The 14330-nt window shown below is 37.0% G+C and overlaps 1 protein-coding gene and 1 long non-coding RNA gene across 5 annotated transcripts in view; one reads left to right on the forward strand and one right to left on the reverse strand.

The window, feature by feature from the left end:
• RIPK2 (receptor interacting serine/threonine kinase 2) overlaps window positions 1–7785 on the reverse strand; it is a 64285-nt gene extending 56500 nt beyond the window's left edge. For 2 of the 4 annotated variants that reach the window (XM_082363496.1, XM_082363497.1), the window contains exons 1-3: window positions 7612–7785; window positions 2750–2903; window positions 268–423 (exon numbers count right to left, since the gene is read on the reverse strand). In XM_082363496.1, coding sequence (XP_082219622.1) covers window positions 268–423; window positions 2750–2903; window positions 7612–7784 — 483 coding nt within the window. In that variant the 5' untranslated portion in view covers window position 7785. Of the gene's footprint in view, window positions 1–267; window positions 424–2749; window positions 2904–3664; window positions 4890–7611 lie in introns of all 4 variants that reach the window. The other 2 variants (XM_082363498.1, XM_082363499.1) reach the window with 2 other exon arrangements.
• Window positions 7786–8117: 332 nt separating this feature from the next.
• Window positions 8118–13256, forward strand: LOC309614821. Its single transcript, XR_014236387.1, has 5 exons — window positions 8118–8227; window positions 8321–8557; window positions 8775–8821; window positions 9758–9942; window positions 11637–13256. It is a non-coding gene; the product is annotated as an uncharacterized lncRNA (long non-coding RNA).
• The last annotated feature ends 1074 nt before the right edge of the window (window positions 13257–14330 follow it).

Consider the following 14330-nt stretch of genomic DNA (forward strand, 5'->3'; position numbering starts at 1 on the left):
TATAATAATTTCAAAATAAAAAGTTAACAAAGGTCTACTTGACAATTTAAATTAAGAACATAATGACTATATTTTGAACCATAATTTTACCAATGTCTGTAGTCTAGGAATAACTAACTCACTGCAGCAGGAAGAAGTGGCACTGAATTAGGGGCTATGGAAAAGGCAGAGATATTAAATTGGCAAGGTAGAAGAAATAACTAAAAAGTCTTTAAAACTATTAAACACAAGGATGCAGATAAGCTTTTTTTTAAAAAAGGTAACTACCTTAACATGAAATTCATTATCCAATAAGATATTCTGAGTCTTCAGGTCATGATGAAGTAGAGGAGGATTCATATTGTGCAGGTAATTTACACCTAGTGCAATTTCTTGCAGAATACGAAATCTTAATGGCCAAGGAACATCAGGATATTCATTTTTCTTCATATATATGGAAAGAAACAAAACTAAAATTAGTGGCCAAATTTATTTCCACTTAGAAAATGAAATATTCCATGAGGAAATATAGTATTAAACTAAATATCTGGTATAACTAAATTCAGGGCAAAAAATACTCATTTTGTTATACAGTATCAATTTGACGTTATTTAACATCCTTGTATCTTACTTTCCTCAATTTTTAGAGAAAATAATGACTTTACAGTACTGATATTTCCTTTTAGTTTATACTGGTAATGCAACTACATGGTATGGGGTCTTTCTTCAGTTGAGACAGTTTTAAATCATTTTTTATCTGTATAATACCCAGACATATATTTATACTCATACCCATCTTCCCATTCTATGGCTTCTATCAAATAACTTGTGCTCATGAATGTGTACACACACACACACACAATTTGTTTCTATTCAAAACTTATATTTTAAATTTCCTATTAATATAAAACCATACTTGATTATGATAACCACTGCATCAATTAAAATTATGACCATATTTACTTACTAAGCACTAATACTTCATAATTTAAAATCATATATTTACTTGCATTTCAGCTTGAAAAATTAGCATTTGGGAGTTTTGCTTTTGTGAAGGAGACAAAAATCATCTTCATATTTCCTGGTACTTACAAGTGATTAGTCATCTGAACTTTCTTAAATGTTTTCTGAACATAAAAGTTAATACAGCTTCCCAGGATAATGAACATAATCAGAAAAATTAGATAATCTGGGAAAATCCAACAATGAATCATCAGGGACAATGCCACTGGGTACATTTTACTAAATAATATGAAAAAGTATGCTTCCACTGAGCTCAAAACTGTTCTTAAGAATTTTTCTGCAAATGGGTCAGCTTAACTAACTTGGCAGGGGAATGGCTCAAAATACTTGTCTTTACATAGTATTTTGATTTTTTTCAACAATCTTTTGTGAGGTTGGGGGAAGGTGCTTCAAGATAAATCCTGACCTAATAATACAGGACACCAAAAGAAACACAAAACACAAATGTTCAACATTAATTCCTCTTGTATACACAGATTCCCATCCCCTTGAGTAACTGAATCTTTTAATCTTTAAAAAGGTAACTTTTTCTGAAAATTATATAGTTTAAAGAAGTAACAAGGCCTCTCTGCAGTATAGTGCTATATGGAAGCTTTTGATCATGGAGAGGAAGGTAGATGAGTGCTCACTATGTATTTTATGATTCCTTCCAGGAGTTAGCAATCCCCCTGTAGGAGGCTCTGGAATTCCTAATGGGCTCCAAATTTGGGTACCAGAGCATCTACTGGGGTGCTGGGGTATGGGAAGACAACATTAGAATTTATGCTTATACTCATTTAACAAAAGGAAACTGTGTTTAATTAGTATTTGTATCTTACTTGCTGTGTTGGTTACACAAATCTTATACACTGACACTAGTTACTTTACTCTACCCTTGTTTCAGATGGTCCTGTCACAAACAGAATGTGTAGTATCCTGAAATAAAGAGGAAGTCACTCCATGAGTGGTGACAGTGGCACCCATTCTCCCTTGTTTGCTTATAGAACACTGTGATGTATCAGAATTTAGGAGTGTCCAGTGACTAGATTTTACAGATTATGTTACTACTCAGTTTTAACTAAAGCAACCCTCACAAAATAGACCGAGTTCTTTAAAAATATTTCTTGACAGAAACTGCAGGCTAGAGATAATCCTAGTAATATGAGATCAAGCAAACAACAATAGATGAATACACATATTTTGAGAATGAGGACACCCCCCCACCCCGGCCATATTTGTTTACTGATGGGATTCACAATTAAAGCCAGATAACTGATACCTTGAGAAAAAGGTACATGGCTCATGCCATTGTCTATTATTGGAAAAGCTCATATATTTGATACTTAGATTTATTTGGCCTATTAATTCAGAACATTATGAACTGGTATTATTAACATTTAATTCGAACCCTAAATTGTCTTTAACATAAAATGAAATCTGGCTTAAACTAACAATAAACTGTATGATGTGCAGAGTTTATCTTTTCTCTCTCCTGCTCCTCTCCTACATATATATACATGTGGATATTAGAATTCAGTGCAAACCTCAGGAACAGTAACCTAAGCAAAATAATCTAGGTCACTTAGAATGCAGGGTCTGACTCCACAGTATTTTTAACAACACAAAAGAAGCCATAAATGGTGACGTTTTTCATTATTCTTATTTTAATTCATCTATATATCCCCAAATAATCTGATCATTTGTAAAACCAAAGCACTATATAGGTTGAATAACAGAATTATAACCACTGAAAATGTATAATACTTACCCTATGTAGGAGTTCATTTAATGACCCATTTGGCATGTATTCAGTAACTATTCCCAAAAATTCAGGCTCATTGCAAATTCCCAAAATTGGAAGAATGTAACTAAATCTAGCTTTGTGTAAAATTTCAGCTTCTCTTAAGACATCATTTCTTTCACTAAAGAAAGAAAATGTATAATTATTTCAAAGTAATGAAAAATATACAATCATGCCCATAAATACTAATTAATCCTGGATTTTTTCATTCATTAGCTTTTGACCTCATGTAAATTATGTAGCTTCTCTCAGTTTCTTCATGTTTAAAGTAGGGATAATATCTACCCTATATATTCCATAGGTCTGTTTAGAGACCAAAATACCTGTATAAGCCACTGACAGAAAAAAGTGCTACATACAGATTATTATTGTACTCTTCTCAGGAAAGGGAAAGAATACAATGTTTGAGTTTATAAAGTCTATCTATATTAGAATGATAGGTGCTTGAACTAATTACATTAAGTTTATGTTGTATTAAAATGATCAAATTTGATTAGGCTGTTATATTAAATTTTATGGTTGCATACCATGTAAAAATTTTCTAAATATCCTGAATACTAAAACACTTAAATGTTGTAGATTTTAATGACTAGATGATAATAGTTGCATAGGGTCAATAATGCTTAGAAATTATATACTGGAACACAGGAAAAGGACACTGAGAACAGGTAAATGCTTATAATGGATCCCTGGGCTAACTCTGGATCCCAGGTTCATTTGATTTTTCATTCATAAAACAAATAAATATTGAACATTTATTATGAATAAAGAACTGTGCTCAGCATTATGGAGACTATTAAGTTTAAAAAAAACAAAAAACAAAACACATAGTCTGTGACCTCAAACTGTCCAGAAATCTTTTTAAGAAAAATAAGTACTCACTGTGGTCTTGATTTACACTTTTCCAACGATTAGTGATGTTGAGCACCTTTTCATATACCTATTGGTCATTTGTATGTCTTTGGATGTATTAATTATATTGATATTGGTAATTATTCCATGATGATGTATATGTATAGCAAATAATCATGTTTTGTACTTTAAATATATATGATTATATTTGTCAATTATTCCTCAATAAAGTTAAAAAATAAGAAAAGCAAATAAGAAAAGCAAACCAAACACTTAAAATATAAGGCAGAATGTGATAAGTGCCATCAAAAACAAGTAAATAAGCAAGCAAATAAATAAATAAATAAATATAGGGAGCTCAGAGAACTAGTAAATTTGGGCTAAGGGAGTTGCTACAGCCTTTAGAGAGAGATGTCAACAGTACTTTAAGGATGGATAGAATTTCAACCATTGGAAAAAGGGCATCCAAGATATGTGGTCCCTCTCCAAGATGGGAGAGATTTTGCCTTTCTTTTTCATCTGTGTATCCCCAGGATCTGGAACAGTACCTGGCACACAGAATTTGTCTAATAGATGTGTATCAAATGAATTCAAGGAAGTTAAAGTACAGGCTATATCTGGAAAATGGCAAATTGTTTAATATGAATCAGGATGTGTAACAGCGTGTGTAAAGGGAGTGAAGGTGAATAGGGTAGGGTAGCGCCTCATCTCAGAGCCTTAAAGCCAGGTGAGAGTGTTTACACTTTATTTGGTAGTCACTGAGTTGTGACTACAGGTTATTGAGCACAGGAATGACATGAATGGAACAAACTTTTAGGATGATTAACTTGGCAGCAAGGTGTAGGATCAGCAGAAGGAGGTAGAGTTTGAAAGCCAGGTGTTAGAAGATTATAATACTAGTTAAGATGTGAAGCAATGAGAGTCTGAAACTATAAAGGTTGCAGTGGAAATAGAAAGAAAAACACTAGCTGAATAGAATACCCAGGCTCTGGTGGCTGACTGACTGACCTGATTGACTAAGGGAGGTATATACATATATATATATGTGTATATGTGTGTGTATGTATGTGTGTGTGTACGTGTGTGTGTACATATATATATGAAGGGAACTAGATTTGTCATCAATTTTTACCATGGATGATTTGGTATTGGTAGCAGCAGTAATAGAAAGAGAATTGTCTCTAGGAGAAGCTTATTAGGTAAGCGATGATGATTAGTTGGTGCTTAAACCACCCAAGCTCTTGATGAATGGCTGCTGAAATAAGAAAAGCAACAGACATTCCAGACCAGACTATGAAGCCTCCTTTAAAAACAAACAATAAGCAAAATAAAGCAAAAAAATCTTAGTCATCTATGTTTTGAATAGGTAATATACTTACATGTTTCAAAATACAAGAATTACAAGAATGCATAGAGTTTCTCTTCTTCTCCCTGCTCTTTAGCCACTTAATATCCCAACTGTGAGGCAACCAATTATACCAATTTGTGAGACCTGCTTTAATTAAATTTATATTTCCTAAGCTGAAACAGGTCTGTATTTACCTCATGAAATGTAGGTCAACAAGACAGTTATTGAGTGGCACCTTTGCCGGGAAGGTTCCTGGATACTCGGAGAAAGAATTATAGAGAGGGCATGCTAGGGGATATCTTAGTGATACTTAATATACTAATTCTTCCTCCCATTAAGAGTATGATGTATTCTTCCTTCTCTTGTGATCTTATTATGTGTCGGCCACTCTACTACAGTTGGTTTCATTATTCCTACCTTATATATGAGAGCACTAAGGCTCACATAAATTAATAATTTCTAATGGTCATGCCAACAGTAAGTGGCGGATTTGGAATCAGATTTGAATTGCAATTGTGGGACTCTAAAGCCTTTGTTTTTTCCACTCACTGCTTAATCAGAGAAGGAAAATTCTTGAAGTCAGATTTCAGGAAGAATGAGTGGGAAAACAGAAAAAGCCAAAACAGTTTAAAAATAGGTTTTTATATTTTAAAAAATAAAAATGTAAAACAGCTTTTATAGACATATTACCAAAATTACCCATAGCAAATTTCAGTTACAAAACAGTTACACTGTTTACACAAGGTATTTGAACAACCTATCAGACTCATCTACCATAAGGAGTTGGGAGATTGTTCGGGAAGGTCCACTCACTGGGCAGAAGTCAGGTTACAGAGAATAATTCACCAATCACTAAAATAAGAACATGTTACAGCACAAAAACTTATTTTTCTTTTGTGATCCCAAAGAACAATGCAAACATTATCCACACCAGAGCCCAAGAAGTACATGTATCTGTTATTCCCACTTTGTAAGTGAAGGACATAAGACACCCTGTGAGTCAACTGCATAGCCCAGTCCTATGCTCAGACTACATAAATACTGCTAATGTTAACATTCTAGGTAACAAGTGGAAGAAAAAATGTGATGCAGTAATGCCAGAGTGTTGCACTGGTCCTTATGGCTTCTTTGACAGCAGAATTAATTTCCTACCCGATTTAGTGAAGAATTTTAGATTATGAAATTGTTAATGAGCACGAAAGGGAACTCTCTTCATTTCTTAGCCCCAAATGGCACAAAACTTAGATAAATTAAAATCTTGAGAAGCAGCATCCAAAATAGGAGGATCAATCTCCTTTAAAATACCTAATGAGTCCATCAGTGCTAGATTTCCATATATTTTAATAGTTGATTCTAAAATACATCTACCCTGTCTAATCAACCACCACCCTTCAAAGTTGACTACATACACATACACATAATTTCCCAGTAATTGCTCCACAGAATTCAAGACCCAGGGTAAATATACCCTGTATATCACTAAATCAGGATTATGGTACACTAAAAGCGGGAACAATTTCTAGAGGTGTCTCAAACTTACTGTGAGATCTAGCCCATCCAAGCCTGATAGCAAGAGAGCAAATAAAAGCCACAGGCAGATGAAAGTCAATAACATTAGCAGGGCTGAAGCTGAGGAATTTATCTGCTGTTGGATACTGACAGCCTCTGGTTAATCAGGCATCTAGCATGACATATTTTCACTTTAGATATTGGGGGAGGAGAGGAGAATGTTGCAATTGTGGATGTTAACTCACTAAGAATTGAATGCAGGGTCTAGTTAAATTCCTATTGGAAGGAAAATACACAAGACTAGTGACTAGACTCACTGATTAATATATATGGTTGAAAGGTTTCTCTGGAAACAGGAACTAATCTAGCCTTCCCTTGAAATCTGGACATTGCACTAAAATTGTTCCAGGATGGGAGAGACATTCAAAATTTTTGGTCATTTAACAGCTTTCTGATTTCAGTTTATTGTTAGCAAAAATAATACAAGTTTCCTCTAGAGACAGGTTTCCTTCCCTGTGACGGTAAGAGGAGAAACTAAATTGAGTTTGATATCTAAACTTTCATGCCTACATGTGTAAACCAAAAACAACAAAAAGCCCAAACCAAAACGTCCCAGACTCTAGAGCAGTGCTGTTCAATAAAAATATGTGAACCACATATACAATTTGAAATTTTCTAATAGCCACTTTAAAAAAAAGTAATAGCCACCTGTGGCTAAGAGCTACCTGTTGGGCAGTGCAGCCCTAGAATTCGACTTCAGAAAAAAAAAAAAAAAAAAAGGGAAAAACAAAGCAAACAAAAACCCAATTTCAATAAAGAGGACGTTTAGAGTTGGGCTGTGATTGCTGATTTTTGGTGTCTGGAGAAAGGAGGCCCAGGAGTAAGAAAAAAAGGAGAGGGCAGTGAAAAGAAGCGTGATTGCTGCATCTCCAGAGAAGCCTGCTCTCCCCACCATGTTAGCCCAAGCGTTGAACGGCTGCCTAGAGGTGACGAGGTGTGCGGCCGATCCCAAGTGGTCACCGTCGTTTGGGCTTCAGAGCCCGCTTGCCCGGGGTTAGAGCCAGTGGGGTGGGGGACGAAGATTTCGGGGCTCCGCGGTGGAGCCGCCGGGGCGCCCTACCTGTCGAGCAGCGGGGTGTGAATGTGCAGGTGTTTCACGGCCACCTGAACGCGCCAGTCTGCGTGGCGGGCAGAAGACACGGTGCCGGACGCGCCGCGGCTCAGGTAGCGCAAGTCGGCGAGCTTGTGGTACGGGATGGTGGGCAGGGCGCTGCAGATGGCCTCCTCGTTCATGGTAGCGGGTGGCGCGGGCACTCAGGCAAGCCGGTCGATTCCGGAAGTGCCCGCCGCTCCCGCGGCTCCACCCCTTGCGCAAGCCGGGTCAGCAGGCCCTACAGGCTGCGGGACACTAGGTCACGAGGTCGTCCATTCCCCGCGCAGCCCACGCCAAGCCGCTGCTTACCCGGAGCCGGAGCGGACTCTTCTCTTCTAGAGACGGGTCAACTCTGCGGCGGCGGGGCGCACAGGGGAGGAGCTTCCTCTCTCCGACCTGGCCCTCCCAGGCGCTGCCAGCCACCCGAGCCTGCCTGTCGGAGCTCCTCCCTCCCCAGACTTCTCAGGCGACGTCAGCGGCGGATGCCGAGGCGTGGATGAGGGCCCCTGGCCCGCGATCCTCCCAGCAAGGCTCCCGCCTCGGCCTGAGGCCCGAGATCTCCGCTTTGTGGTGCCCAGACGACGTGTGCCACACCGGCGGGGCTCGGGCGGGGGCTTGGGAGTGGGGAAGTGAGCCAGGGGCGCTCAATTTGTCTTCTCTCCCCCCAACCCGCTAGGTTGGAAAGGTTTTCTTTTGGGGAAATTTCCTCTCCGCAGCCTCACACCCAGTCAGCGGACCCTCCCATCCAGGAGGAATCTCCTCTGGTCCCATCGGCGCGTCTTCCGGGAGTCGCCAAACACCGGAGGTAGCAGGGTGGGTGTGGCAGCTGCCGTTTCCTGACTCCGTGCCTGCGCGGAAAGCCCTTTGAGGGAGTGCGGTCGTGACTTACTAGGGCTCCGCACTTCTCAGCCCGGTGAGTCAGGTAGGGGTGTAGATTCACTTGCTTATCTGGACTCCAATCTAACCTCACTTCCAACTACTTCAGTCGTGTGGGGGTGGCTGATAAGCCCTGTCAGAGTTTAATGCTGTCTAAAAGTTCAGATGTTTAGTTCCTGTTGAGTGCTTCTCTACTAGGGACGTATTTTTCTGACTTTTTTTTTTTTTTTCTCTCCTGACGTCCATAATTATAGACAGAGATTGAAAAGTAACCTTGAGAGAGTCCCTCCCTTGATTCCAGGTAAGACTGCAAACATTTCTTTCTTATAGATCTGGGAAGAATGCGGTGTTTAATGCCAACCAAAAAAGACTGCAAAAGTCTTTTTACCTTAAACAAACACTTTTCTACACCTGAAATGACTATTTTGCGAAGTGTGGTGCAAATATTATACACAAGACCAAGTCCATGCTAGGCATTTAATGAATTCTAAAGCAAAAGTAATAGGGAATGCCTGACTTCAATCAGGGATTTCTGCCTACAGAAAATCAGTGCTTCCTGTATTTTTGTATTGCCTGAAATGAGAGTAGCAGTGTTACATTTTACAATAAATGGAAGCTGTAATGAAAGAGTGTGTTTTAAAATTTGATAATTTAAAATAAAATACTTAGCTTTAAAGATATGGTCTGATAATCTGTGGTTCATTCCTTAATAAGCTTTTTGCTACAAAAAGTGCTCAGAAAACTTTTCCCATTCATTCATTCATCCAGTCAGTTTACAAACTAAGAATTCTAGAGAAAGTGAACAAAAATTAAGAAGGGAGGAAATGATCAAAATAATAATTCAAGAATTTTTGCCAGGACCAAAAGACAAAGATCTTCATATTGAAAGGGCCCACCAGCTACCCACAGTGAATGAAAAAGGACCTATGTTAAAGCACACCATTAAAAAGATCAGAACATTAAGAACAAAGAGAAGATTCTAAAAGTTTTCAGAGGGAAGAAGCAGGAATAAACGGATGGGAATTAGAATGGCATTGGGTTTCTCAACAATAACACTTTTATGCTAAAACACTACCGTGAAATTTCAAGTTTTGTAAGACAATAACTTCCAACCTAGAATCCTATAGTCAAACTATCCATCAAGTATGAGTAGAATAAAAACATTTTCACATATACAAGGATGAAAACATTTATTTTCCATCCATCCATCCACCTTTTTTTTTTTTTTTTTTTTTAGGGAAAGTTACTAGAGGATGTGCTCCAACAAAACATGAGAGCAAGACAAAGAGAAAGACATGGGATCCAGAAAAAAGGACCAGGAGAATGTGAAGGGAAATGCCAGGGTGAAAGATATGTGGCAGAATTAGAGAGCAATCGTTTTCACTGCAGAAGGAAGATGGCAGACTCCAAGAAGGAAGACTGGTTAGTGTAATTGAATTTATTTAGATTACTAATTTTGAGTATTTGGGTAGTTATATTGATAGATGTTTGATAGAGCTAAAGAAATACGTGATAAAATTCGAGAGAGAACTTAAAAAATATAAGCAAGTGAAAAAAGGAAGCAATTATTAATTCCATGAAAACTAAAAATTAGACAAGAATGGAAACAGCGTTTCTCCAACTGTTCTGTGGTGGTGAAAACTTTACGACTTTTTAGAGCTTCTGAAATACTAGTATATTATAATTCCAGAAGGAGAGAACATGCAGCATAGAATGCTATAAAATTTATTTATATATTTTTAAAATTTATTTTTATATTTATTTTTGGCTATATTGGGTCCTCGTTTCTGTGTGAGGGCTTTCTCTGGTTGTGGCAAACGGGGGCCACTCCTTATCACGGTGCGCGGGCCTCTCACCATCGCGGCCTCTCTTGTTGCGGAGCACAGGCTCCAGACGCGCAGGCTCAGTAGTTGTGGCTCACGGGCCCAGTTGCTCCGCGGCATGTGGGATCCTCCCAGACCAGGGCTCAAACCTGTGTCCCCTGCATTGGCAGGCAGATTCTCAACCACTGCGCCACCAGGGAAACCCCTATTTAAATTTTTAATTACATTACTTTTAAATTTTAAAAAATTAGTATTCACATGGTTCAAAATTTAAAAGTGTAACAGACAGATAATTCAATAGAAAATTAGGCAAAAGACCTAGATACTTCACACAAGGGTATATCTAAATAGCAAATAGCAAATGAATGTGAAAAGGTGCTCGACATCATCAGTCATTAGAGAACTACAAGTTAAAACCACAGTGCAATATCACTACACAAATACAAGAATAACTAAAATTAAAAAGACAGAATATAGCAAGTGTGGGTGAGGTTTTGTAACAATTGGAACTCTTGTACATTGCTGGTGGGAGTGTCAGTTGGTACAATCAATTTTACAAACTGTATGGCAGTACTATTAAAATTGCAGATATGCAGATCCTCAGCAATTCCTTGCCTAGGTATATGGACATGCATATGCATATACTAGAAAGTTCATAATAGTGCTATTTATAATAGCTTCAAACTGGAAATTACCCAAATATCCATAAATAGTAGAATGGGTAAATGATTTGTGGCCCATTTACACAGTGGAATACTAAACAGCAATGATATTGAGCAGTGTACAATATTGATGAATTGCACAAATACAATACTGGATGAAAAAGCTAGACACAGAAGAGTATACATTTTATGAGTCAATTCCTATTAAGTACAAAAATAAGCAAAACTAGCCTATGCTTTTAGAAATCAGGATAATGTCTACTCTTGTAGGGTGGTCATAGTGACTAGAAGGGACATGATGAGGCCTCTGGGGTGATAGAAATGTTCTGTTTCTTGATCTAGGACCTAGACTTTTGGTGCCAGTTACATGGGTATGTTCAGTTATGAAAATTCTTTGAGGTTACACAATGTGCACTTTTCTGTATATATATATGTTATACTTCAATAAAAGGTTAATAGGTTTAAATACAAAATAAATAATATATGTGGGTGTATATTATGTCTCTTACTTTTACTTAATTAGTATTACAGTATATACCTGTTCACCTTGCTTGTCTTTCACTTAGTAATCTATTTCGGATATCTTTCCATACAAATGCATAAAAAGCTTTCTCATCTTTTTTTTTTTTAGATGATGGATATACCATAATTTACCCCTCATTGGTGGACACTTAGCTGGTTTCCACATATTTACTCTTACAAATTATGCTGCAATAAGTAATCGTTACATATGTCATTTCATACATGTGCAAGTGTATCCATATATATGTCCTAGAAGCTGAATTGCTGGACAAAAGAGTTATGTTCATTTGTAATTTTGGTTTGTATTGTTGAATTGATCTTCACTGAGGTTCTTCCAATTTTTTTTTTCTGCAGACAAATGAGAGTGCTGTTTCTCCACACACCTTCTTTCATTTCTTTTCGAGATAGATAGTATAATGTTGATCTGCTGATTCCTGGATTTCAGTGCTTCTAAACTCATTTAAATGCTAAGATTCTTTTTATTGCAGCCCTTCTAAATATCTGGCTTCAATTTGTTTATCACAACCTCAAACCTTTAGCTTTCATGATAGTTTCACCATTATACAGCTTAAAATATATGTATTCTTAGTGATATGTACATTGTTTAATTAATGCCCATAATGAATGGCTAATGACAGAAAAATGATGCTAAACTACATCAACTAAATGAGAAACAAAAAAATGAGAAAAATTATGCAAATTAGGCTAAAAAACAAGCCTCAACACCTGTATGTTGAATTCATCTATTCAAAATTCTGTAGAATCATATTAAGTCATATTTTCCATTTACTGAGAATAAAGGTTATTTATATCTGCATGTGCTATTTTAGGGACATGGTAGCTTCAAATGGCATGCTTGAAATCTCTCATAGTCTGTTTTTTGTTTTGTTTGTTTGTTTTTTTAAGCTTCAATGCCTTTTATTCCTGTAAGTGCTATTTATTTATTTTTCTAATTTTATTTTTTAAATTAATTTTTATTGTAGTTGCTTTACAATGTTGGGTTAGTTTCTACTGTACAGCAAAGTGAATCAGCTATATGTATACATATAATGTCCATCGACAGAGGAATGGATAAAGATGTGGTATATATATACAATGGAATATTATTCAGCCATAAAAAGGAATGAAATTGGGTCATTTGTAGAGATGTGGATGGAGCCAGAGACTGTCATAAAGAGTGAAGTAAGTCAGAAAGAGAAAAACAAATATCATATATTAACGTTTATATGTGGAATCTAGAAAAATGGTATAGATGATCTTATTTGCAAAGCAGAAATAGAGACACAGACGTAGAGAACAAACGTATGGACACCAAGGGACGAAGTGGGGGGGTGGGATGAATTGGGAGATTGGGATTGACATATATACACTATTGATACTATGTATAAAATAGATAACTAATGAGAATCTACTGTATATAGCTCAAGGAACTCTACTCAATGCTCTGTGGTGACCTAAATGGGAAGGAAATCCAAAAAAAGAGGGGATATATCTCATAGTCTTTTAAATTAGAAACAAGACAGAAAAGTTGAAAAATAAACTACTTAAAAGAGTACAAATGCAAGAATTAAAAACATCTCATATTCTATTTTTTTCTATTTTTTGGTCTAAAAGCATCTGGTAACCATTGGGGGAAAATGGGTGAAGGATATGTGGGACTGCTCTGTATTATTTTTACAACTTCCTGTGAGTCTATTATTATGTCCAAATAAAAAGTTTTAAAAAGTTGTACCTGGGTGTATTAGTTTCCAGGGACTGCCATAACAAAGAACCACAAGAATTATAAAAAGGTATGTAAATGAAAAGTAAGCCTTCCTGATTCTTCAGATCTCCAGTTCACCTCCCCTAAGACAACAAATGAATTTAACAAATATTATGTGCCATAATGCTAGGTGCTGGAAATACAGGGATAACAAAAGACACATGGTCTCTGTCCTTAAAATGCTTTTAGTGTTCTAAGGGAGATAGAACCTAAGCATACAATTACAGTAGAGTGCGATAAATGTTCTGATAGGGAAGTCCAGGGTCTGATAGTGAAGTCCAGGGTCTGATAGTGAAGTCGAGGGCACACTCAGAAATTAGGGGAAAGAAGCAATGCATGGTAATTTAATGAAGAGAGGTAAGGCAAACTGCCCAAAGTCATAGAGTTTTTAAATTACAGAGACATGATTCCTGCACAAATCTATTTGAATTAAAGCTCATATTCTTTCCGGGAACTGCTTGCTGTATCACTAGGGTAGTACATTTTCGGTTTCACTTTATATGATGTCTCAGGAGAGGAATTTAGTAGCAAGAGGGAATTTCCCAGCTACAAAAAGACAGTGATGGACAAAAATTTATTATTAATGGACATTTCATGGGAAATTCCATTTTCTTTTGACATTTTACTTGGCAGGTTTCTAAGAGTGTGGAAAGATATGTTACCAGTAGCACAGTCTGCATTTAAAAATTTTAGCTCCTGAATTAAGCAGGATATTTTGCTTTTTCAAATGTCTTCAGAACTCAAAATCATTTTCTCCAGCTGTCACTCCTAGCTTGTAAGCAAAATATACTAAGATATATTTTTTAGGCAATACACACACACACACACAGAGACAAAGACACACTTTTTTTTTTTTCTGCTTTAGGCAGTGGCTATATGAAAGAGATTATAAGTTCAGTACCCTTTTTAGCATCCTTTTTTGGGCAAGCATAGACAAAGTTGTGGAAGAAGGCAGAGCTTTTCTTACTGTAGTAGCCAATATAGTCTAGGTCAGGGGTCTCCAACCCCCGGGCTGCAGACTGGTACCGGTCGGTGGCCTGT

The sequence above is a fragment of the Balaenoptera borealis genome, assembly GCF_965194805.1.
Source record: "Balaenoptera borealis genome assembly, chromosome: 17".
NCBI classification, from domain to species: domain Eukaryota; kingdom Metazoa; phylum Chordata; class Mammalia; order Artiodactyla; family Balaenopteridae; genus Balaenoptera; species Balaenoptera borealis.